We start from the raw sequence: 24,733 nt of genomic DNA, 5'->3' as shown, positions 1-24,733 counted from the left end.
TTCCCTTTCTCTCCATTCCAGATACCAACTTTTATTTTTAATAGCACAAAGTCCCTCAGTCCTACAGTTAGTACTGTAGCTGTTGTATTATGGTGCTTAATATCGGCAAGCATCAACCAGCAAAAGGTCATGGTTTTTTAATCGAATTCCAGTGGCTCAGGAGCCTGCATTGATCCCAACAGCCGATACTAACACTGAGGCCGCTCAACTACGGCGTTAGCAGCGTCGGAAGGGTCATAATCAATTAAATTACCATCCTTATCACTGCTGCTACTGTGGTCACTTGACTGTTTAGATCCATGAGCCTCCGATAGCAGAACGTGATCCGCGTGGTTGGCACCTGTGGCTCTGTACAAGGCTTTGTGCCATCCATCTCAGGGGATCTAAATGGTCAAGCAGTTAACAGGTGTGCAAAAAGATCTCCAAAATTATTTTTAGCTGCAGTATTTTTATTCTCGTGTCCAATGCACTGTTGAATCCGCAGCTAGAAGCTCTCGTTTTCACCCAGTGTTGTGCCATCTATGTAAAAATTAGAGGAGAGTTTGCTTTTCTATATTTAATCTAGGTGGACAGTATATTATTGTCAGCCTCTGTGGAACATTTGAACAATTGCAATGTCTGTGTTGCTAAATAGCGCTTTAGAAGGAGCATTAGCTTTAGCTGACTGATTCTCTTCGCCAGTTTGATTAAAAGACCATGTATGGAGTTTTTATAAACTTGGCAACTAGTTCCCGAAAGCCCAGATCTTCAAACTTCCTGCAAGAAAACAATGGTGCCAGTCAGGTATTGTGGCCTACACATCTTCGTTCCCCTGCCTTTATTCAGGGTAGCGAATGAGTCATTTTTGTAGACTTCACCTTTTGCAAAATCTGAAGGACAAAATATGTGACTGGTTTATAAAAACTCTGCTTGAATTTACTGATCTCGCCCAGAAGCGTGGACTTTACATCCTATGAACTCTCATTATCCCCAGCAAAAGTCTCTAATGCCCTTTCTTAACACCTGTAAATAGAGAAGAAACATATTTACTGATACCGAAAGTTGTGTTTAATGCTGAGTATTTTTCAGAAGTTCATTTAGTTTGATGCATATTGTTCTTTGTTTTCCTGCCTGAAGTGTCAAAAGACCTAAAAGAAGCCAAATTCTATTTTAACATGATGATGTCGAGCACTTTTTTATTTGTATATGTGTGTGTATGTGTGTTTGAGCACTGAGCTCTGGATTTTGGTGGCATCTCAGTGTTGTGATTTCATTGCCAATGTAAAAGGTTCTGGTGTTGCCCATTCATTTCTGGAGACAGAATTCAACCAAATAAAGTGCTTCCATTTGAAAGCGAATATTGACCTTGTACCAATGAAAAGGAAGTCATCCACGTATTTAAATAAACATTTAATTCCAGAAATGCGGTTTCAGTGGACCCTTTTGATCAGCCAGAGGAGAAGAAAAATGGTTTGGTCGCTTCCCTTTCCCAATAAAAAGGCAACGCCTCTGCTGGGGCTTCTCCGATGTGCTGAGCTGCTCCAGCCGTTGCTCTCCAGTGACCTTTCTGCCTTAGCAGCACCCTTTCCAGTTGAGAATGGGAACGGAGCTGTGGCTCTTTCAGCCAGATAGAAATTTTGTAGCCTGAAACTCCCCTAAGCCACGCTCGAACTCCTCGCTCTTCTATGGGATGGATTTGGGTTTCGCGTCCAGCTGTAAGATTTACAACAAATAAGCAGAACCGAGCTGCTCTGTTCAGAAGCAGGGTGACGCATTCTTATTCATGGTGCTTGGGGTTTGGTTTGGGTTTTATTTCCTGTTATTTCATACTGGAATGTTCAGGTACTTGGCGGATTGATTTGGCTCTGCCTGTGCCTTTGAGTGACTCCCCCGCAGCCGCTCCCCATCAGGTCACTTGGAGACACAGTTTTACCCAATTTTTACCTTTCCAGCTGGCACTGAAGAGAGTCTGAAGTGGTCAGGGGCTTTCTTTTTCATTTGCTGTGGTGGCGGGGGCAGGCGGTGGCTCTTGCTTTTTCCCACTTCAGTGGGAGGCAAGGGGAACTGGAAGCTTGGGGCACAGACTCCCCTAGCAGCGCTGTGCCTGGTGATGCCCGGAGCGACTGCTTGGGTTTCACCGGACGCCTTGGCAGGTGGTTTTGGTGCCGATGGTTTATGCTTTATACCTGTGTTGAGCCTAGCAAGTCAGGCCTCTGCATGCACGCGTGCCTGAACACGCAGGTGTATGACACACAGTAGTGGCTCCCTTCACGGAATAATCTGATGCTTTTCCGTAAATCTGGGTGAGGATATTTACAATTCCGTGTAAATATGCAGGCGGGGGGAGCAGCGTGTGTGCCTCTGGCTGAGGCAAACCCCTGGCTGGCTTCGGGACAGCTGCTCCGTCGCCGTTAGGCCGGTTCCTTGGGAGCAGCTTCATGGAGGAGCCGCGGGGGGCTGCGGTTGTACAGCCCTCGGAGGTGACACCTGGCTGATCGTTTCATCTGAAGCAGCTGTATAGAGGGGTTGGGGTTTTTCCTGAAGGTCAGATTGCTGTTTTTCTTCTAACGGAATTCCAGTTGTTATTTGCCAGCGCTAATTAACATCCCTGTCAATTCAGGACAAACCAGTACTGTTTACGAAAGAGGCTCCTCAGTCTTTGCATTTTTGGGAAGCAGTGAATAGGCGGGGGTGTCGGCCTGGCTCTAACTTTGATTTATCTTGAGCAGCACCAGCATCGCTAACCGTAAACAGAAACAGCGCAACCCAGTGAGCTGAGCGAGGGCTGGAAGCTGAAACCAAGCTGAGCAGTAACTGGGAAGAAAATTAAACGAGCTTTGCCTCTGCTGGCGGCGTCCCCGGTCGTGTCGGGGTGTAGGGGATGCTCGGTGCCTTGGCCATTGGGGGGGGCGGGGATGAGACACCGGCCCCCCCGGCCACAGCGGCGGCCTCGAGGGCAGGTGCTGGCGATGGTGAAGCCGTGGGGTGCGTGGGCCCTGCAGCCCCCGTCCGTGGTGGGGGTAGCCCAGAGCGCTCCCTGCCTGCGTGCGCAGCTCGGCTGCATCCAACCCACCTGGGCGTGCGAGGAGGCTGGGGGGGGAGGGAGGTTTGCTCCGTCAGTCCAAGGCATGAATAGTTCCTTCATCTCCCCTTTTTTATAGGGACCTGATAAGGGGAAAATGAAGTGATTTGCAAAAAGAACTGATAAGAGTTGAGCCACGAAACGCAGCCAACGTTGGGAACAGGTCCCAAAGCTCGCGGCGTTTGAGACGCGTGCTCAGAAATAGCGTGGCTGCCTACCGCGGGAGTCGGAGAAAAGCAAGGCTGCGGTCAGATTTCAAATGAAATGGGGATGCAGAACTGAGCTCGGAGTGTTCTAACGGACAGAGGGTAACAAAAAGCGCAATTATAGGTTTGCCAGAGCAGTGCTCGAGCTGTTTGTCTGGACACTGAATAATCCCCTCCCTAGGGGCGGGCGCTCGGCCCCGCTGCGGGAGGCCTGGAGCTGCTCTGTGGTTGCTGAGGTGACCGGCCTTGTTTGCGAGATGCAAGTTTTGGCGGTTGACTTCAAGTTGCTAAAGAACAAACTGCGCGTTCTTACTAACCCAGCGCGAGCTCCGTTTCTTCGGAGAGGTGGGGCCTTAGCGAAGGCGGCGTCACCCCCTGCCCTGGCAGAGCCTGTGTGCGTCCCCCAGCCCCTCGGCCTCGGGCAGCCCCCCAGCACCCCCCTGGTTCGGCAGCTCCATGAATTCACGGTGGTAGGAGGTGCTGGCAGCAGCACGGTGTCCCTAGGGCCACAGTAGCAGCGGCTGCTGTCAAGTGTCACCAGGGAAATGGTATCAGTACTGGCCTCTTCAGCCACAGGACAGACAGACAGACACCTTTAGAAGCCTAGAACAGCTCAATGGCTCTTCAGCCGCTTCCCTTGCGAGTTACTTTCATAGCACGGATGGTCGGGAAGAGCGCGGGGCGAATGCAAGGTGGAGTCGTGAGCAGGGAGGGGAAGGAGCAGGCGCCCTCTGAACGAGCGTGGCGGGGCTGAGCAGGCTTGGGCTGCCACAGCTGCTCAGCAGGATTTGTTACTGGAAAGCCTCTTGGCAGCCAGAAGTTTGGATTTTTGTTTGAATTTTTAAATTTTTGTGTTTTTTCTTTATTAACACCATAAGCTCCCTGGAAGCTCAGGCCGTCTGGCCACAGCCAGCAGGCAGCAGATCATGCAACTTGTTGAATGCACATGTATTTATTGTAATACATTTTCAGCACAAAGTATAACACTTAAGCACAGGAGTGTTACCACAATCTGTACAGCACCCTCTGAACAGCACGGATACCACGGACATGCAGCCCGACAGGCTCTGCAGCAGACTGGAAGGCGGCCGCAGTGGCTAACAAAGACGGCTTAAAACAATGAGCAATCCCAACAGTGGCTCGTTCTCTGAGCTCCCCTCGGGCCTGGCTGGGTATATACAAGCATCCAATTAACATGATCGCAAAATTCACATGCTGCACCATTTACAGACACTTTTTTAAAGAAGTTGCTGTTTGCAGCAAACATTTGGTCTAAAAAAAAAAATAAAATAAATTCTGAAGGCCACATTTTTCTTTCAAACTCTCCTCCACCTTTTCCTACTCTCGAACTCAAAGAGCAATCGTTGCCTCCCTCCCGCTCCTACCCGAGGTGCTCAGGAGGTCCCAGCCCCCTGGGATCTGCTCAGCCTGGTACCGCCAAGGCCAGACTGGATGCTGTGGAATCACTCAGGTTCCAGCACCATGAACACAGAGTTTGGTCCCTCAGCCCACCAGAGGCCACCTCTGCCTCCCTCTCCTTCCATTAAACTGCACTCACGTGCTTCCAGAGGTTTCACTGTTGCCTTTCTGGCTTAGGAGATGAATGGAGAACTGTTAAGAGCAGCCCTGCTGAGAAAGGCAGCGTTTAGCCGTTGTCATCTTCACTCCTCCCTCCGCTATCGGATGCTCCGTGGCTGCGCTGGCGGCAGTAGACTGGGGAGGGAGTTGTTTCTGTTCGTTAAATGAGCCACTGTGCACACAAATGACATCTGTGTCGAGAAGCTGGAATGACCTCAGCGCACAGGTGGGGGCTTGTTCGCAGAACACAGCTCAGGCCTAAAAAGCTGCTTCAGGAGGCAGGGGCCTGCTCAGCCGGGCCCCTTCCCCGGCACTGAATGAGGGCCCTGTCCCAGGGCAGCCCAGCTGAGCAGGCTCCCTACGAACCAGCCGGCTCCTCCCCGTCCCTCACCCACCCTGTGGGGACAGAGCCCGGCTTACAGCAGGGCCAGGCTGAGAGCAGGGTTATGAACCCCCAGTCCTAAACTCTGCGCAGGAGCTGTCCTGTCCCCCCCGCCGCAGCCTGCCCGTTAACAGTGCTGGGCTTCACATGCCACCCCTGTGAGCTAAACGCCTGGAAGGCTGCACCCCCATCGCTACAAAGCTGCCAGGAGCTTTAGTGGAAAGCATGGGAAGCCACTGGGAAGGGGGACTCATCTTCCAGCTTTGCTCTCTGAAAATGTGAAGGAAGCATGAAATCAGATACAAGGAAAAAAAAAAAACCCAACCCAACAGCAGGACCATGAAGGTGGCTTTAGGGGCCGGGGGAGACAGAAACGGCCTCTTTCTTTCAAAATTTCTTAGTTGGTTGCAACTGAATTTGCAAGAATTAGATAAAGAGCAAACCCAGGAAGTTGTGACAGCACAAAACTACCGGGAGACCTCGTGGCTTCAGTCAGCTTCAAAGAAGAGGTTTCTCAGTTGCAACACTGCCCACTGGGAACATAAATACCATTTCGTTACCTTTACACATTTGATTTAGTTAAAAAGAAAAGTGCCAAAAGCAAAACCTGCAAAGGAGCAGATACTCAGTTCAGTGGGGGCAAGCTGGGAGTGCTGGTTTCTTGTAAGCAAACAAAAGGGAGAGGGCTCAGGTCAACACAAACCCTGGTGAAGTTTGGCTGCACTCTCGTACCGCAGCTTTATCCAGAGCTGAATTACAGAGAAGCTGATTTCTTCCCAGTCTTGCCCAGCACCACCCCTGTATTCAAAGCCACGTGAAAGGATGGCGGAGGAAACCTGCCTTCCCCGGGAGCGGTGGTGGGAGGCGCACACACCTTCGAGTACCAGACGACGGATGAGGTTTGACTCCTCAGGATTCCCCAGCCTTCCATCCCCACATGGACGTTATATCTGTGCCGTACCTTCCCTGCCCCGTCCCGCACAGATCACACAGCCCGCGTCTCTGCTTCAATCTTCTGCTCCGCGTGCAGGTTTTCCAATTCTTGGACCTGGGCCACATTCTGCCTGATAGCGATCTCTGGGCCCCCTCCGTACAGCGTGCTTAAATAAATCCACGTCTCCTCGGAAATCTGCCCGTAGTCAGCACCTGAAAGGGACAACAGCAGTAGTCAGACGTGCAGCCAGCAGGCCCTCGGTTCGGCCTCCCTGACCCGCTTGTGCACGGCCACAAATGAGCTGTGAGAGCCCGGGGGCCTGCGGCTGTGCACTCGGACACGGCAGTCCCAGGTAGCCGGGGTTGCACTGCCTGGGAGAGGCTGAAAACGCCCCTCCAGGCTGCCCTAGGAGGGACAACTTAAGGTGGTCAAAGCACAAAGCAGGGAAAGCAGAGACCTCTGCCATAAAGGGTACAGAGGAGGAAAGCAGAAAGGGTTGCTTTGCGATAACCAGGACAGAAATGCAATCTTTAGCTGCTGGGCAGGAGAGCCCAGCGAGGGCAGCATAAGCAAGGTTATCCCACGAGCTGGCGCACAGCAGATGCTGAGCGAAGACAAGTCAGGAGTGAGACAAGGTCAAAGCTACAACGCTGGGCGAAGGCGAGTGGTGGCCGGGGCCTGGGGACCAGCAAGAGCAGGCGATGGGGGGCTGCGGGCTTTACTACAGTGAGCACATCAGCAACTGGGTCACACAGGAGCTGCCAACTGAGAGGACACAGGGCAGTCAGCACAGGGACTGCAGAGAACTGTCACACTCTGCAATGCCATCTTGCTCTGTGGCTGCTTCTCCATGGACAGCCAGATCCAGTGGCACATTCTCCTTCCCCTTCTAGAAACACCACGAGACAGCGAGCACAGCACAAGCCTTACCCTGCTTAACTTGCACGTGGCCACCTGCTTTTGTGAGCGCAATCTTGCTGTTGTCAATCGGTCCGGGAGGCTCTGTAAGAGGAGACAAACATGGCAAAAACCACTCAGCTTTCCCCATTGCCACCAGATTCAGCTTATTTCCCCAAGCTGGTTCCCTTGTTATTTCTGCCCTGCCCTTGGTGACCTCCAGGCAGTCTCGCTGGCGTCTGAACTCCATTCAGCATCAAGTCACACCAGCTGGGTGCAGCGCTCACTGAGGAGGTGCCCCGAGCAAACAGACCTTTCCATTCTACCTCTCACCCCGACAGACTCCAGAGGTCTCTGGCTTCTTACCGTTATCCTTCCCCTTGACAAAGGCTTCCCACTCACGGAACCACTGCATGCTGATACAGTAGATGACGCTTGGAGACTCCTCTGCCTGGAAAGCCTTGTTCAGCTGGGAGAGCAGAGGAGACATGCAGAAAGGATACAGTCACTCCTGAGACCTGGAGGAGCCCCTTCAGTTAACTGTAAGGCAGCCTTGCCATTCTTCAGAAGAACCCCTTGTAATTCTACCACCGTCCTCACAAGCTGTTCCTGCTCACTAGAGCAGGCAAGAGACCAGGATGGTTTCAAACTTTGTGCCTGCACGCAGCCAGGCAGAGCATTATCGTGTTCCAGCTGCCCTTCCCTGTGCTGTTAGCACTGGGGAACCCCAAGGTCAATCTCCTGGCTATGTTCTGGAAAACAGGCAGGAGTTTTCCACTGCCTGTGATGGGTCTCCATTCCCCACCTCTGCCCTTTGCCGATGCTTCCAGATGCTTCCCGTACGAACCTTGATGAAGGTGTCGATTTCAATTCTCCTGCGCTTGGCCAGGGCTTCAATCTCCACTTGGCAAATCGAGCACACGTACAGATGGTTCACAGCAGGGCCACCCCCAAACCTAAGCACAGGAAGAGAGGGAGGAGAATGGAGAACTGCAGGAGAATGGAAATGCTTCCCAGCCCCGAATCCTACAGAGATGGATTTTTACACCACTACAGAGGCTGGTGAAGAGGGCGCAACTGCAGCCGTTTTCTGAATCTCCTGCTGTTACTCGACACAGTGAGGGTCTCACTACTGCTCTGGGACAATGCACTGATACAGCCCATTTTGGTTTAGATGAGGAGGCTCTACCAGATTCAAGTCTTTGCCAGTCCACACCAAGTACTGCAGGCCTTTAAGGTGCCCTGGGAAGGGATTATGCCAAGGTCACTGCCCAAGGTGTGAAACAAAACCCAAGACTCACTGGGAGGAAGACTGAAGTGGCCGTATTCACCTGTTGTAGAGATATTCCCACACGTTCTGGGGCAGAATCACAACCAGGTCATCGATGTAGTGGTACTTATTAGGAGGGATCCCTGTGGAGGAAAGGCACAAGGGAGAGTTAACCAGGGAACTCATCATTGCTGGGTAAAGACACATAAAAAAGGCAGCTCTTCCTTGCTGAAAACCCCAATCCCAGAATCTGCCTCTTCTGCTAATGGAAGACAGTCAAGAGTTCAGTAATTGTGGAGGTTTCTCAATTCATGGCCTCAGTTTCTAATCAAGTGCTTCATTTCCAGTTGGTGATTTATAAACACGAGGCCTCCCCAGCATGACAGATAAAGCAGAACAGTAGAACATGGCATCAGCTCCCTTCAGTAGCACGTGTGCTGTTCTCCAAACAAACACTGAAGGCCAACCTTGCTGATAGGGTAGCGTGGGTAAATGCTGCCTTATCTGCTTTCTACAGGTTTGTTTTTAAAAACAAACAGAGAACTGAAAACTGTTGTTTCCCAGCACGACGCATCCCTCCAGGCCTCCGATCAGCAGGACAATGGGGTGACTGCCTCATCTCTCCCCGAGCGGGCTGGAGTTTCTGCCAAAGAAGCGGATCCTACCGCAGCGCACACTGTATCAGGACTACAGCTGGAGGGTTTTTTTGGAAGCATAAAGGTACAGCTGCGAGTTGCCATCGCAGGTCCAGCAGCACTGCCTTACCTCCGTGAGAGCACAGGAAGGTGTGATTGGTGATGGGACCAGGCTCAGCAAAGGTGTTGAATTTATTGAGCCACTCTCGAGAGATGTAGAACTGCAGTAAACTGTGCTCCTTCATGCTGGCAAGGGACACAACTTTCTGGCGCTCTCGCACAGCTTCTTCACTGCTTTTCCTTAAAAGGGAAAGGAAGAGAAAATAAGCAATTCCCGAAAACTTGGCTTTCCAAACACGTTTCTGTGTATTCCGCAACCAGCAAGGGATGGCTGCATCCAGGGCACTGCTCACCTGTAGAACAAGACATAGGCTTCTGCATTCTGCACCACGGTCTCATGGACTTCAGTGACGTACTGGTCATCAAACTCGTACCACTGGCCATTGATCACGTTCTGGCAGTAGGCTATGTAATGCCCACCTGTAACAGAGAAAACACAACGCTGCTGGGATTTGGAGTGCAGACAGAAGCCAGGCCTGGGATAATGTCAGCGGCACAGACCAGATCAGCTTCTGGCAGAGGACAGAGAGAGTGCCAAAAAACCAGAAAGGCGTAATTCCTGGTCAGGCAAGCTTTGCCGGAGCAGGGGAGCCTGGCACTATCAGCCTGATTTGCCTTCCTTGGAAAGGGCCTCTCAGTGAGACTGAACATCAGGAAAGGGTTTGAGCCAACCCAGCGGTGAGGCTGCAGTAGCTGCAGGGGATCTGTCAGAAGCTGCTTGGTTTGCTTTTCAAAGGGCTGAGGCTGAGCAAGGCTGGGGATAGAGGGGGTTGGTCTTGCACTGCACTTCACCCCAGAGAGGTGTTGGCTAGTCTGGGAGCACACTTCTGCTTTGCTCATGCTCATCTCGTTCCTGTTCACCCCTGCCCGCACTCACAGAAGGAGGACTTACTGCCTGCTGTGCCATGGTGACAGATGACCGACAGGAGATCGTAGGTGGTGATCTGGGAGACACACTCCTTGGCTAGGAAAGGTCGCAGATCCAGCCCTTCCAAGGGGAAGGAGACGTGACTGTTGATCTTGAAGGAATACATCACCTCATGCCGGAACCGTTTCAAGTGGATGCAAAGAATCTAAAAGACAGAGAACATAAGTTTTCTGTGGGTATTCTGATCTGACAGCACATCTCTATGCATCTGACCTTTGCAAGAGTTCTTTGCCTGTTGGCCATGAATTCTCCTAGCTCATCAGCTTAGAATGGAGAAGTTTCTTCTGGTCTAGATACACGACTTTGCCACCAAAACAAACTGCTCCTTCTGTTCTACCTCCAGCCTCCTTACCTCCTCAGTGGCTGCTGAAAGAAAACTGGGAAACAAGGTGCTTTTACTCACCTCTGGTAGGCGGAGGACTTTGCAGTACTTTACTCCATTCCGCAGTCTGAGGGAGAAAAAGAAACTAGCTGTGAGAAATCTCTAAACCAAAGGGATGCCAAAAGGCAAGACAGGGTCTTGCTCTGTCTGGGCCTTGCTCACTTTGAAATCCAAGACAAATCCTGAATTCCAGCAGCAACAAATTCAGGCTCTTTGCAGCATCCTTCCCAAATGAAGCATGGCACGAGCAGTTTGTCCTGCTTCTTTCTAATACAGTTGCTCCATTATTGCCAAGCCACATCCCTGTTCATGTCCTTCTTCCTTTCTTTTCCCCCCAAAGCCAGCACTTTTCCTATTGGTGATCAGTGACCTCTTAAGACCAGAACTCCAATTTAAGGCAAGGCAGAAGAAATGTCCAGGCAGAGGGCATAGCAAAATGATTGACAGCAGTACAAAGTTCCAGAAATACAACCCAATACAGATAATGCAAACTTACTTTTTACACCGTTCACAGCTGTACATGTTGTCCCCTGTAGACGAAGAGAAGAAAGCCATTATGCAGTTACTCAGAGCACACAATGCCGATATAGCTATGTTTCCATCCAGTGCAGAGAAACCAAGTTAAGCAACCTCTTGGGGAAGCCAGGGTGAGAAGAGATCGAAACCAGCCCTTCTCTCAATAAGTACAGGCAAAAAGAGAATGCAGTCAACTAGCAGGAAAGTATACAATTGCCCACCAACACAGGTAAATACAGCAAATTATTTAAGTCCTATAGAGCTGATGGAGTGGGTGGAGAAAGCAAAGACACTAAGAAGGAGCCACAGCACTCACAACCAACCAACAGGCACGTCTGCTCCTCGCTCAAGAGACTCTCACCCAGATTCAGAATGAAAAAGCAGCACCCCTGGGCAGGTGGGAAAAGTCGCTTCTGCTCAGAGATGCTGAACTGCCAGCTTCTGGTACTGCCAGTCTCTGAGTGAAATAGTGAGGCAGGATGTCCAGGAGATTTAATCCAAAACACACGTGCAATAACTCCTCCATGTGGTTTTCCTTGTTTTGTGCTGTCAGACCACACTGAAGAAAACTCACCCTTCAACTCATCTGCTGCAAAAAAGGCAGCAAGGCAATCCTCCAGCGTCACAACAGGACCCCAAAACCAGCTAGGGATACAGGACACCACAAATCTGCAGGAGAGAGGGAATTAAGAGAAAGAGTTACACATAAAATAGTTGGACCCCTTGACGTACAAAACCCAAAATGGATGATGGGTTTCCTTCTAGCTGTAGGTCCTAAGCTCATCGCACATCCCAGAGGAGCAGGGAAAGCATGATTTCTCTCAGCTGATGTTCCTACCGTGATTGCTCAAACTGGAGATGATTTGAAAAACTACACCAGGAATTAATTTGCTCCGGAGGGCAAGACTGAGCAAAACGCAGCAGTGAGGGATTATCAGTTGCACAAGAGATCTCAAGGTGTGCGACAGAACTAGAGGAACAGTAGTGACTGGTTTACATTAAAAGGCTCAAAGCCCTGTGAGGTACCACATACTGTCATCCACAGAATGGTTACAGTTGTCATTCTGCTGTAAAAACCACTGGTTAGGGATAGCTGCCTTCCAGCACTGCAGGGCAAACCCCAGAAGAAAGAGGTCCTGCACAGGGAACACACCTCCGGATATACTCCATGATGAAAGCAATCCAGCCTTGTGAGGCATAGTTGTCCCCACATGCCCCTGTCTTAGCTGGCACGTTTTGGTAGATGGCAGAGTGCAGCTTGGCCAAGTCCTCCTTCCCTGGGATTGGGAGTGACAGGTCCTGGAATGTCTCCACTGTCGTAGAAACCTGGAAATATGCAAGAGGAAGAGGTCCGAGTTTCCTGTGTGTGTAATGGAGCTGGGACATGACCTTCATCACCTTTTATCACTGCTCGGATTTTGTCTAGGCTAGAAACCTGAGCTAGCAGTAAGAGCAACTCACTCCGGCTAATTATGCTTCACTGCTGTCAGCAGGATGACTTTTATCATGGTTTTTGTAGCACTGAAATCAGTTTTCTAATGTGAACATGATATTGCCAGGCCAACTCAGTAACACGGATAAGCAAACAGACCCCTACACAGAGAAATGCGACTTATTGGCGTGGCACGTTTCTTACACCTCCCCCATCATCAACCTGTCATCATTTTAGCAGGCCTACTGCACCCCACAGTGTTTGGAAACAGGAGCACTGTTTCCTAAGAAGAGCTCCACAAGCTGAAGCCCATGCTCGTTGACCAACGGCCAGACGACTCACTCTGTCGCACGTGAGGCACTGCACCAGGCTGAGAATGGAGCCGTCAAAGATGTCAGAAATCACACTGCGGTAACGAAGTTCTTTCTTCTTTTTCCCAGAAGCCTGCATCTGGGCTGAAAGACAGACAAGGAAGCCCCATCATGTAGCAACTCCTTCCCAGTCTCCTGTCTCAGCAGAGTCACGCAGCCACGCAAGAACACAGGACAAACGCTGTCCTGCACGATCAGATGCCACTTGCATGCCAGAGAGACAGTGGAGCCCGTTGTGCAGTGGCATGAAGAACACTGCTGCTTCAGGTGGTACAAGAAAGGGGGAGGTAGCCAACTGAACCAACACAAACGTGCCAGCCCTCAGCAGGCAGAAACTGTCTTACTGGAAATCCTGCTCCCATCCTACGTGTTTAGAAGCCTGGCCCTGCCACAGAGAGTCCCTGCTTTTCTGAGGCCTTGCAATACTTTGCTCTAAGCTTTGCACTTTACTTCCTGCCCCACCTCACCTGCCTGTGTACTTTGTCCTTTTTTTTTCCCTCTGACATTTACCATGTGTTCCCCAGGTGTCTTGCATTGGAAAGGACTCTCCACAGCAGGGACTGGCCAAACACACAGTTTTGTTTAATAACGAACCCTCTTCCCCATGCACACGTGCATGGAGACAGAGTGTTTTTTATCCAGCCAGAACATCTGTGGCTGTGCTGACCTCAGCCAAGGGGCCGGGACACAGTTGAGGAAAGAATGCCATTACTGAACGGCTGGAGGGACAGTGGGATAAGCACAGGCCATTGTGTTGGCAGACTTTGCAATGTCAAGGGATTTCGATTTGCAGTTTGCTTGGGATGAAGACACCAGTTTGATAACAACAGAAGCCAGGCTCCACTCTGAAGTCTAACAATGCTCCCAGAGCTGGATTGACATCTGCAGCCTTGACTCTATTATTGTCAGCCCAAGATGGCTCAGAGGCAGGAAGCTCACTCTCAGTAACATCATCTGACCGTTCTTTGGCCCACATGCTATGAAATTCAAGTCTGGCAGACAAACATTTACACATCTCCATGCTCCCCTAAAGGGACAGAGCCTGTGCCTGGGACTTCATAGCCATTTTATTAGTAACACACACAGCATGCAAATGCAGACATGGAAATTGTTTCAGGCTCCAATATAAGGGCGTACTAGAACATCTGTTGTGCCCAGAGCTTGACTTGCCCTGCAGGTTTACTGTAGTCTTTGCCTAGTAGTATTTTAGAAAGCACCAATGTCCAGGGGCATTGGCACTTCTTGCAACTGTTAATGAAGAATCATGACATTTTCCTTTTCTCGTCTGTAAATGAACTCCCCCTCGACGTGCTCCCCCCTTTGCCTCCCAGCATACGCTCTTTGCACTACCTTTCTTGAGTACGTAGGAAGGTCCAAGCCTGGCAGGACTGGAGCGAGGAGGACTGCTGGAGAGCTTGGAGTGCATTTCATGATGGACTGGACTGCAGGGGCGTGAGGAGCAGCGCACGTAGGCATCATTGTCAGGTTCTGTTCAGGAAAATGGGGAGGGGGAAGAGCACTGGTGAAAACCCCAGTTATGAAAGGCAACCTTGCTGCAGTCAGTGTCAGCCCAGCTCTGCGTTCCAGCACAGAATTGCTCCCAATATGCGCAGTTGAGTGTCTAATAACTGTCCTGCTTGCACAGGTTGGCAGATAAGAGCTTCCTCAGTGCATGGATAAGAGTGCATACAGAACTATACTGAACAGCTAATAATTATACAGAAAAGAAACCAACCCGCCATTTTTTCACACTTATGACTAATTAGGTTTTACAGCTTGCTCCTGTATCCCTAATCCACATAAACAGCACTGCTGTCTTCGGTGCCAGTTGGCAGAGTAAGACTCTTACATAAAGAAGTGTTGAAAGATCGGATATGTTCAGTCTGAGGTGACTCCACACCTACGTCTTAACTGCTGCTCTTTTCTTTTCCCTAAGACACAGAAATGCACAAACCGTGCATCTCCCTTTTCTCTCAACAAAGGCCAGAGTCCAACATTAACAAATACCTTCTTCCACGCCTTCTCCACAGCTAGTATTTCCCCAGGCCAGTTATCAGAAAAAGCAATGCACACATATAAAACCTTTTTCTTACATTAGGAAAAGGCATAAATGCAGCGTTTGTAGGTCTGGCAGAGGCAGCATCACTGCCTTCAGGATCTATTTTTTTTACTCAGTTCCATAGCACTTTAGCCCAGCTAAGCACCTCCCTGGCTCACACATTACGTTTTCTTACAGAAGCAACTGTGCACAACGACAGAACTACAGCCAGGGACACTGAAGAAAGTCTTGGATGCAAAACCTTCTGAAACCCGTAGAAGGAACAGTCACATGATGTGGTGTTTGCCACTGCACTACAACACTGTCCCTGCATAGGATGCTAGAATGTGTTCTCCAAAATAACACGACCAGAAGAGGTGTATACCTGGTGTCCTACACGGGCTGGCAGGACGGGGGGCTGGCAGCATCTCAGGTGAGGCTCTACCATCAGCTGGCATCATAGTAGTATCAACGTCTGCATCCTCATCCACCTGCTCCGAGTTGCTGCGCCGATGGCCACAGGAGAACTTTCTGTCCTTCATCCTCTCTTTCTCAGAGATCCCTCTCCCTGCTTCATCCTGGATCAACAACTCTGTCTCTGCCAGGGAGCTGCTGCCCATGCCCCCTGTGGTCCGACTTTGACCATCTCCTTCACCCCTGTCACTGCTTGAGTCACAGGAGAGGAACTCATCCTCTGAAGGACTTCGGTCACCCTCTCGCTTGTCCTCCTGGTCACTGGTATCCAAATCTCTTGTCTCTGCAACAATTGGTTCCTTCAATTCTTCGTGAAGCTGATCCATCAGGCACCGCAGGAACTCCTGAGTGTCCTGAAACCCAGGAGTAATTCCATGTTAGTATCCATCCAGAAATGGGACAAATGAGAGGGACAAAAGAGGAGGTGGCTCCAGTCACAGCCTCTTTCTACGCTGCCCACAAAGGTTAGCCACCTCTGCAACACAAGGAGACCCAGAGAGAGTGCCATGGCAATGTACCGAGACCCTTGTCGGCTACATAAATGTTTTTAACTCCTAAACGATAAAAGGCCCAATTTTTATCTGAACATCTTCAGCTGAAGGACACAGAAAAGCCAGAAAGCAGCTGTAGCATGCAAACCATGAGCTTGTTTATCAGGGGTTTACCACTGATAAGATGCGAGAGACAAGAAGAAACCCAGCAAAGACAGCAGGCCGCAGAGAATAGACTCTTACCCACAAAACAGATCTCATGAACACTGACTTCTGCTCATGGCAATCACTCTCTTAGAGAGGGCAGATTAAAATCTTTAATAAATAGGGAATGGAACCAGAAACCAAAGACTATCCAGTCTAGGTGCAAGCTCCTACATTCATTATACACGGTAAAAGAGCTGATACATTGGCTTCAAAGGACCTGCTGCTAAGCAACTTGGTATTTTGACAACTCCAGAAAGTTAATGATGATGTTTCTGTTATTTTATGGAATTTTGGCTTTTAGCCTGCCCTGTCTTCCTTTCAACTTTATCTCTTCACAGCTGAGAGTTTTCCAATCCAATGTACTTCACATCAAAGATAAATATAGAAGTTCTTTCATTATTCATTATTTTTATCCTCTGTTTTGATTTCCTGTCAGTATCACAGTTTAGATGTACCATCACTTCTCTTGTAAATTTTCTAACCATAGTTTGATGTTTACATTTTATTCTAAAGAATAAACACAAGAGATATGCTGACGAAAACTTCAAAGAAAAAAGGATACTATCTTTAAATAAGATTTAGTGTGCTGCAATTCCCCAGAAAAAGAATACAGAACAGTCAGGTCTTTAACTTTTTAGTACGGATTTATCCAGGTTTCTCAGCTCTGACGTGAACAAATAATACCTAACTCTCACATAGCATGTACCAATAGATCTCAAAACCCTTTACAAAGGAGGTGACCATTGTCATTTCAGAGGTGAGAAAGCTGACACAGAAAAGTGCACTGTTTTGGTACCAGCAAGCCAGAAGCCGAGCCTGGAAGAGAACCCAGGTCTCATGAATCCCACCCAAGCGCTCTATCAGATCACTAATACTGACACAAAATGGGCATGACCCCTGAGCTCAAGCTCTTCCTTCTGAACACAAGCACCACCACTGCAGGAAGAAAAATCCCACCGTCTTTGGAACAATGGCATGGTTTTACTGAGGCCTCACCTGCTGTGCATAGCCTCGGAACATGGGGTTGACAAGTTTAATTCCATGGGATAGACTGCTTGGAACAACATAACTCGGGCTGTTTCGACATGGGAAAAAAAAAAAAAAAAAAAAAGAGAAGTTAGTTTGCTTATCAGACTTGGAGCCAGTTTGTCTAATAAGCCATAGAACAGAGTGTGGTAACTCGTTAAAAAGGACAAAAGATAATTATGCACCTGCAAAGCCTGGGCATATATTTCTCTATTAGGAGGATGACATACAAATTAAGAGACAGAAAATGTCTTGCAGTCATTTCAGTTTATCTTTCCAGAAAGACTCTTCCCTAGAGCATATTTAACTTAAAGCTCTGTCCACACTTTGAATTGTCTCAAGTGATTCTTTCCAGAGCAGGGTTTTGCAATGAGTTACTTGGTTTGCTTTTGCAGCACCATGTCTCTCTCAAAATGTGGGTGGGCTGGCCATGCAGTAAATGAGGGAAATCAAATCCAATGTTAAAATGACATTATATGGCTTCAAAGTCTACAGCCTTCTCTTCCAGAAAGACAGTTTACTTTTGCTCTCTCTCTTACTTATCCCTTATTAACAACTAACATGAAACAAGCATGCAATGCCATTTAAATTCCTAGTTTGATTTTTTTCACTTGATTGCACGGAGCAGACAACTCCAGATTTAAACAGAGCTGCATTATTTTACACCATTCTTTGAACTGGTCTTGAATTTGAACCAATAGTGAATATCTCCCACAACATCACCTGGATTTCCCACTCTCTTTGGTAAAAATCTCTGTATCGCTTTTTCCATCCAAATCATCAATCCCTCTGCTAATCAAGAGCAGTGCAATTAAGTGCTGGTCAGTCCATGCAAAATATTCAGAAATGCCCAAGGGTATTCCCTTACTCCATCGTTTTTTCTTTACTGCCAACAGGGAAGCTATATTAAAAAAAAAATTCTTCCTTTTTAAAGTTATAACATTAAGCATGTCTTCTTTTCACTGACATCAATATGCCCATTTTATCACCAGTAGGAGGATATACGATCTACGGGGACAATCCTTGCATACCCATCTACACTGGATTTGAACTGACTGCCTTAGACAACGCACTTATCCCTGAAGATCAAATTTCCTCTTTGCTGATGCCAGACTTCAGGACTAACGTAACTATGAAACCTGTCCAGATCAGATTAGGGAGCGACCACTCACCGTTTCTTATGCCAAACCTCAGACACCAATTTCTGGTAACTTTTGCACAGTGCTGGTTTCTTATCTGTACGGACCAGTCCACCACATTCCAGAAAAAACTGCGTGAGAGGTGGGCTACAAGAAAAAAAAAAAAAGAGAGAATAATTCAGTGCACAGAAATTTCTCCTCTGCTTCCATTTAAGGGTTTATCAAAACTTAAATGCATGCCTTTTTGAAAGCATGCTTATGATACTGTTTTTTAAATTGAGGGAAGAAGCGATTCCAGATGCAGATTGTCTCCTAACTTGAAACAAATGAAAAAGGCTGATCAGAGTCTTCCCAGTATAGAGAAGAGATCCTGGAATTAGTTCTCAGCAGGATGGCTAGAGAGTATTTTAGGATATGGGCTGTTAGAATGGCATCACTGGGGAGAATAAAGAGATGTGACTTGCCTTCCCACATGATAAATAAATTTCTGTCGCAATAGAAATTAGGAAGTTTTACTTCCAGCACTCATCCAAACACGAGTCTGGTATGCAGCCGCAAGTTGGCTGTTCACTCTGTTTCCTACTGTAAAACTTGTATTGCCCTAAACAAACAGTAAACTTTTCTGCACCTAGCCTGGCTCATTTCTCTTTGTAAGACTCATCAGAAGCACCACTTTTGGTATTTAGTGAAGTCTAGTAAAGACTCTACTGAAAGGCCCTAATGCCTACCAGTTAGAGAGAGCCTGAAGTGCTGCATTCATGTAGCAGGAGTTCCCAAGATTTTTCATTCCAGTAAGGCCTAAAGCACAAACAAGAGAGGCATGAAACACTTTCCAGACGTGCTGCTTTCTACATTCCTCCCCAAAGGAGATGGAATTCAGCCCTTTCTAGGCAGTCTCCACACTCTGCCCCTAGGAACCTCTCAGTGCAGGTCCTACAGATTGCAGAGTTACCCTCGCAGCCCTTTCATCCGCTCGATGAAGAGTTACCTCTTGGTTTCAAATCATCATCCTCTGATTCAGATTCACCTTCATCAGCCACTGCAATTGGAACAGCTTTCAAAGGGTGAGCAGGCAATGGAGCATCCTAGATGAAAGGCAGAGAAATAAGCATCAGAGAGAGGCCTGCTTTAAAAGATGAGTTGCGAGAGATATCTTACACATAAATCGAGCCAGCATTTTAAAAATGCACACTGGAGAGAGAAGAACCAGTTGTACTGTCTACCCCTGTCACTAATGCAAGGAGGGAGTGGGAATAGTACCATTACTGCCTCCAGTACACATGATAAGAGAGGCATCAGGAATATGCAGCAGTGTCACAAGTACACGTGTTTCTGGTCCGACAGCTAAAATTTCCATGGGCCACGCATTGAAAATGAAGATGTGACAGCTGTTGTGGTTCCTCCCAGAAACAGACACCCCATGGAAGAGGCTAGGAAAGGTTAAAAATACAGTCAAAATGGATATTCAAGTCATCTGGAAGTCTTCTTGCTGGGAGATCCTATAACGCAAGGTCCTCTGGCTAGAAGTAGCCACTTCCAGTGCGAGAGTTGCTATCATAACAAAAACCTGGACAATAATGGAAACCTCTTGGCTAATTTTGCAACAGGTAGACAAAACCCCTGCCGAGTGTTCAACCCTGCCACATTGTGACACAAACCCACCGGTTCAGTGAACTTCACTGGTGGTGACTGCGTGTGTGTTGCCAGCCGCTGGTCCAAGAACACCTCCTTTTCACACGCGTAACACCAGACACGGAAAGTGGTCAGATTCACTGTCAGGTTGTGCTTTTTGGCCTAAAAATTAAAAGGTGAAATAATGAACCTGATTTGACAGCTGGCTCAAGTTGAAACACTGGACTACCAGAATAGGGTAAAGGAGGATTAGGTAATGGGAAAAATCCAACTCTGTCTGTCTTAAGATGGACAACAGAGAAAAGTTCACCTGTGCGTGAAGTGTGCTGTGGTCAGCAAAGGACTCCCCACAACCAACATAAGGACAACCAATCTAGTGAGAGAAAAGAGCAAAAGTACAGTGGACACAACAAATCAGACCCTTCAGGGAAGAGTCTGCAACTCCAGTCCCACCAGCAGCCGCAACTTCAGAAATGACCTTGCCAGTTTTCCAACCTGCTTTTTATTCAGGGCCCAGAATAACATGGAAAATTGGAATTGTTTGATTTAAGAAAGAGAACCTGGAACCAGGTTTGCATGCACATAAAGGCTCCATTCCAAGGCAACTGCTCCAAGGGGCAGCTCATTTGAGCAGACTCAAAATGTCTGGGCATTCCAGTGTAAAAATAAACTGCCCCTGCCCGCCCTCATGCCCCTTGTCATTCCTTTCTGCCTCACTGCCCTGAGCAACCTCTTCTGAGGTCTCACGCTTGCAGCCTCCCTTCCCAGTTGGCCAGCAGGACCCAGCCAACAGGCAGTGCTGGGCATTTTATTCATTCCTATTAGGACTATCAGGGGGCAGTCACCTATGAGGAGTGAACTGCTACATCTTGGCACAATCTGACCACGTTAGCCTTTAATCTAGGGAATCTTTTCTTTGGAATCCATCAAAAAACAGTGGATAGTTCTACTCTGAACACCCTCTTTGCTTCCCGCTTCTTTTTTTTCAGTACAACACTTTTTTTTTTTTTTTTTAAATTACATTAAAGAGAAGTCCCACCATATCATGCACACAAAGAGCAAGCCATTTTTACCTGAAGACAAGCCCAGAGATTTGGTCCCACAGCTCCACAAGACTGGCAAGTTCCCTGCATATTCATGATAAAAGAAGGTTTGTTTGCTTGTTTGGTTTTTAAGTAACCTAGCCCTCCAAGAGTGGGAAACTCCTCTACACGACAGGCCTTGCCAACCTGCAGCTCACAGCATTTCATTTCTTAATATTGCACTTCCAGTTAAATGCATGCTTTCAGCTAAGTCACACATTTGAGCAGGATAAAATGACAGAAATAAATCAGATGGGGTTGACAAAGGCTTACTTTATGGGACCTGTGCAGGGTCCATCGGCACTGGAAGAAGACTTTCTGCCTCTCCTCTGTGGAGATAGGCAGCCTTTTCTTTGAAAAGCAAACATGCAAACCCATGCACAATAGCTAAACGGGAAAGGACCGACAACCAGAACCCCTGTACCTTGGATTTGAGCAGCAGATCATCCCTGGTCACCTCTCCTATGGAATCCAGGTGAGGACAGATGTCTCTTGTATCCCCCATTTTCACCTGCGGGGGGCTGTTTCCCTAGGACAAGAAAGGATAGTTCCTTCCAGCTACATGTCAGATTTGCTCTCACAGATTGTAAGAAGATAAATTAACGTGTTTTGTATATTAGAGATTACAATACCCATCTTTAAGGTTCAGAGATGAAAACAAATCTAAATCTGGAGTCAGTCGTATTAGCTAGCACAGTTTTGACCCGTTGTTGAGTGGCTGCATTGTGGTATTGTAGGTGAGCGAGCAAGGCAACGGGGAGGAGAAGGAAACACATGAATAAAGCTAATAATCTGTACAATGAGGAATGTGCATTCAGAAATGTCAGGAGGTGCTCAGCCCACAGGCACAGCTGCTGACTCGCTTTCAGGTACGCCGATGGATTTGTTGTAGCCTCAAAATGAAAACAGCGGAACAGTGACGCGCTGACCCCCCTCTTCTCAATCTTAAACTCCCAGACTGTCTGGATCACGTAGCATCTCTGAATGATGCAGCGTCCTACAGCAATAAATAAAACTCCCATTAACTCATACATGCTTTACATACATAACTGGTCTTGTATACCGTGAATACTTGGTACTCCATTAACCTGGCTAGACTGGTAAGCTATGCTTTTCCCCCCTAGAAACCGGGTGTTTCAGCAGATAGGGTGGGAAAACAAATGTGGTGATCTAAACTGACTTGCTCTTGCCAAACACAAACACACAGCATGAAAAGACACAAATCTAATTAGCCTGTTTGCATGACTCAAAAGTGAAAGGGCGCTGCAGCCCAAGACATGAGTATTTAGCCTATGGTGCCTAGGGGCTTCATGCTACCCACACTGTGCTGATCTGAATCTAACATTTAGTCATTATATCACTTTATCAAACATTAAAAATATGATTACTGTTGAAAATGAAGCTGGGCAAGAGGGAATTAGACTTAAGTGATCTGTAACACAGATAACCAGTCTTCAGTCTCTGAGGAATTTACCATTTCATAGATTTTTAACAATGTGAGACACATAACTCTCAAAGACCGTACAAAATGTAACAGCATGCTGTTCCACCCAGCTCGTACATCCAAGCACCACAAGTACAGAGCATTTCATAGCTGCATGCCCAAGAGCACAATAAACACTTTCATGGTGGTCCATGGGTATGTAAAAGACTTTAAACATGTCTTGGTAACATGCAGCCATAAAAAAAAGATTAGAAGAGTTTGTGTTTCTTAAGCACAGTTTAAGTAACCTCACTTGTGGCTGGTAAAAAAAAAAAAAAAAAAAAAAAAAAAAAAAAAAAAGAAGAAAGAAATGATATTAACAACACAGACCAGTATCCAAAATCTCACTATTGGCTGGAAATGAAGCAGACATGAAAAGCCCACATCATTACAAAAAAAGAAGTGGAAAAATCTGATGAATGGTTGCTACACTCTGTCATTACAAAAAAAGAAGTGGAAAAATCTGATGAACTTGAAGTTAACAACTCCAGCAGCATGGTTGCTACACTCTGTGTTTTCACATTTTGAGGACATTTGAAAGAATTCCCAGTGTTACCTGGTCTGAATCCCTGACAGGGGGGAGAAAAGGGAAAAATAAAAAAAGAAAGATAAGCAAATAAGACGTATCAGCAACACTTATCTTGGGAGCTGAAAAGCTTGCCTAGCACCTTGCCTTGGCAGAAGACAAACCTCAAGGATAATTTTATAACAGTGTTTTTCCAGCACTCTTTGGAACTGAATAAACTGAACTGGAGGAGCAAAGCAAAACTGGAGAGGGAAGAAATCATAATTGCATGCCAGAAAACACAACAGCGGTTGTAACCGGGATCTCAGTAACCTGTGAAGAGATGCTTAACAATCAGCTGAGCAATTCCATGCAGCTTCACAGAGAAGCAAAACAGTATCAGGTAACATATGTTGATTTAAAAGACAAGTGACAAGAGTGCAGTATCTTTGACTAACACATAAAACTGGCACACTTTCAGGCTCTGAGTTCCTTCCTCAAAACTGACCCCTTTTCCCAAATGCATTGGCTGGTCCAATTTAAAAAAACAAAAAAAGCAGCAATGCCATGTTTGGTATTTCACCTTCCTTGACTTCTTACCCCTTTCCCAGAAAACCCAAATAAACAAAATATTGTTTTCAGATTAACTCCAGACCCCTTCATCTTCACCAGCTTCAGCTGACTGGGGACTGGTTCTGGAGCATGCTGTGTTCAGTACAGTCTTGTGGATGTGGATGGTTTCAGCGCATCCCATGACACCGCCCCTCTACTCAAAATTAAAACCGTGCCTTTAAACTTCCCAGCTCTGGGATGCTGATCTTCCCACCTAGGGCTTCCCTTTTTGAACAAAACAGGGAAAACCTCATATTCACCTCTCAGCCCTGACTGAACGCATCAGAAAAGGTTCGAGTTGTAACTGTTCAGAAGGAAATATTCAAACCCTCCCTACCTTCCCATGACTCTGCCCCAAGAGCTTTAGCTGGTGCGTGCCAGCTCTCTAATGCTGCTCACAAAACCAGGAATTTAATAACAGCCCTGCCAGAAAGCTTAACTCGGCTTGTCAAAATGTACTGTGTATGATGGGAAAAGAAGTTACCTTAAAACAAGTCCTTCAGCCTGTCTTTCTCAAGCACCGCTGTGGAAGAACAGTACACGAACACGTCAGAACAATTCCACAGTAACTGCAACCTACTTTCAGTTACTTAAAGTGCTGCCAAACCCAGTGTCTCTGCCTTCTACAGTAACACATTTCTCAGTTTGGTGATTTTTTATTTTTTTTTCTTAAAACAACTGTGTGGTTTTGTACCAGGGCTAGAGCCAGCTGTCAAGAATTTCAGATACATGCAGATTCACAGTCTGCCAGGGTAACTGTTTGTACGAATAAACAAAATCCTAGCACTGTTCATCTGCAAAACAACTACCAGGTCTGCGCTCGCTCATCTTGCATAACCTACCAAGATAAAGGAGTGTCTGCAGTTGTTCTTAGCGACATTTTGTACTTCAGATACTGAAGAAATATTTACTGAACTGCCCTACTGACAAAGAAGAACCACAAACCAGGTGCTTCTGACTCTCGGCTGAACGTTTGCACCGCATCACGTACTGGAAAGCCAGGCATTTTATGTAGAACAGGCAAAGGAGACCAGGTTTTAACACAGATTTATTACTGGAGGTCACAACATGACGGCACACCCAGAGATCTAGCTTTTAAGAAAGAAACACCTTGGGAAACTGCCCCCTTGCCCTGCTACGTCGCTCCTCAAGCGCAGCAGACCCCCAAAATAATTGTCCTCTCCTAACAGACGCTACAGCAGCTAAGCGTGACTGAAGTTGAATATAAATATCCCTGCACGCCGCTGGATTCGGGCAGGACGAGCCACCGGCAGAGCCACCGGCCGCCCCGCAGGGTCCCACTCCGAGGGTGGCGGGGGCGCAGAGCCTGCT

At 47.6% G+C, this 24,733-nt stretch overlaps 1 protein-coding gene across 4 annotated transcripts; it reads right to left on the bottom strand.

Annotated features, from left to right (window-relative positions):
- Positions 1-4,203: 4,203 nt before the first annotated feature.
- Positions 4,204-24,721, bottom strand: USP20 (ubiquitin specific peptidase 20). Of its 4 annotated transcripts, none has more exons than XM_035898208.1 (24): positions 23,886-24,721; positions 21,226-21,798; positions 20,793-20,846; positions 20,030-20,092; positions 19,750-19,881; positions 19,076-19,172; positions 18,816-18,885; positions 18,121-18,234; positions 16,919-16,997; positions 15,136-15,577; positions 14,063-14,200; positions 12,684-12,796; positions 12,063-12,235; positions 11,484-11,578; positions 10,890-10,923; positions 10,415-10,460; positions 9,976-10,156; positions 9,377-9,503; positions 9,094-9,263; positions 8,390-8,471; positions 7,906-8,014; positions 7,425-7,527; positions 7,092-7,163; positions 4,204-6,373 (listed from the first exon to the last, which is right to left on the bottom strand). In XM_035898208.1, the coding sequence occupies exons 2-24, from the start codon at positions 21,304-21,306 to the stop codon at positions 6,213-6,215; spliced, it is 2,736 nt and encodes a 911-aa protein (XP_035754101.1). In that variant the 5' UTR covers positions 21,307-21,798; positions 23,886-24,721; the 3' UTR covers positions 4,204-6,212. The 4 variants fall into 4 exon arrangements, with proteins under 4 accessions (XP_035754101.1, XP_035754102.1, XP_035754100.1 ...); XM_035898209.1 differs by having other exon boundaries at positions 21,226-21,330; XM_035898207.1 differs by lacking the exon at positions 23,886-24,721 and having other exon boundaries at positions 21,226-21,330; positions 21,731-22,458.
- Positions 24,722-24,733: the final 12 nt, after the last annotated feature.

Source organism: Egretta garzetta, unplaced genomic scaffold (genome assembly GCF_000687185.1).
Source record: "Egretta garzetta isolate BGI_Z169 unplaced genomic scaffold, ASM68718v1 scaffold497, whole genome shotgun sequence".
Classification (NCBI taxonomy): Eukaryota; Metazoa; Chordata; class Aves; order Pelecaniformes; family Ardeidae; genus Egretta; species Egretta garzetta.
Note: the sequence above shows the minus strand (reverse complement) of the source record. Positions and strands in the feature narration are given on the sequence as shown.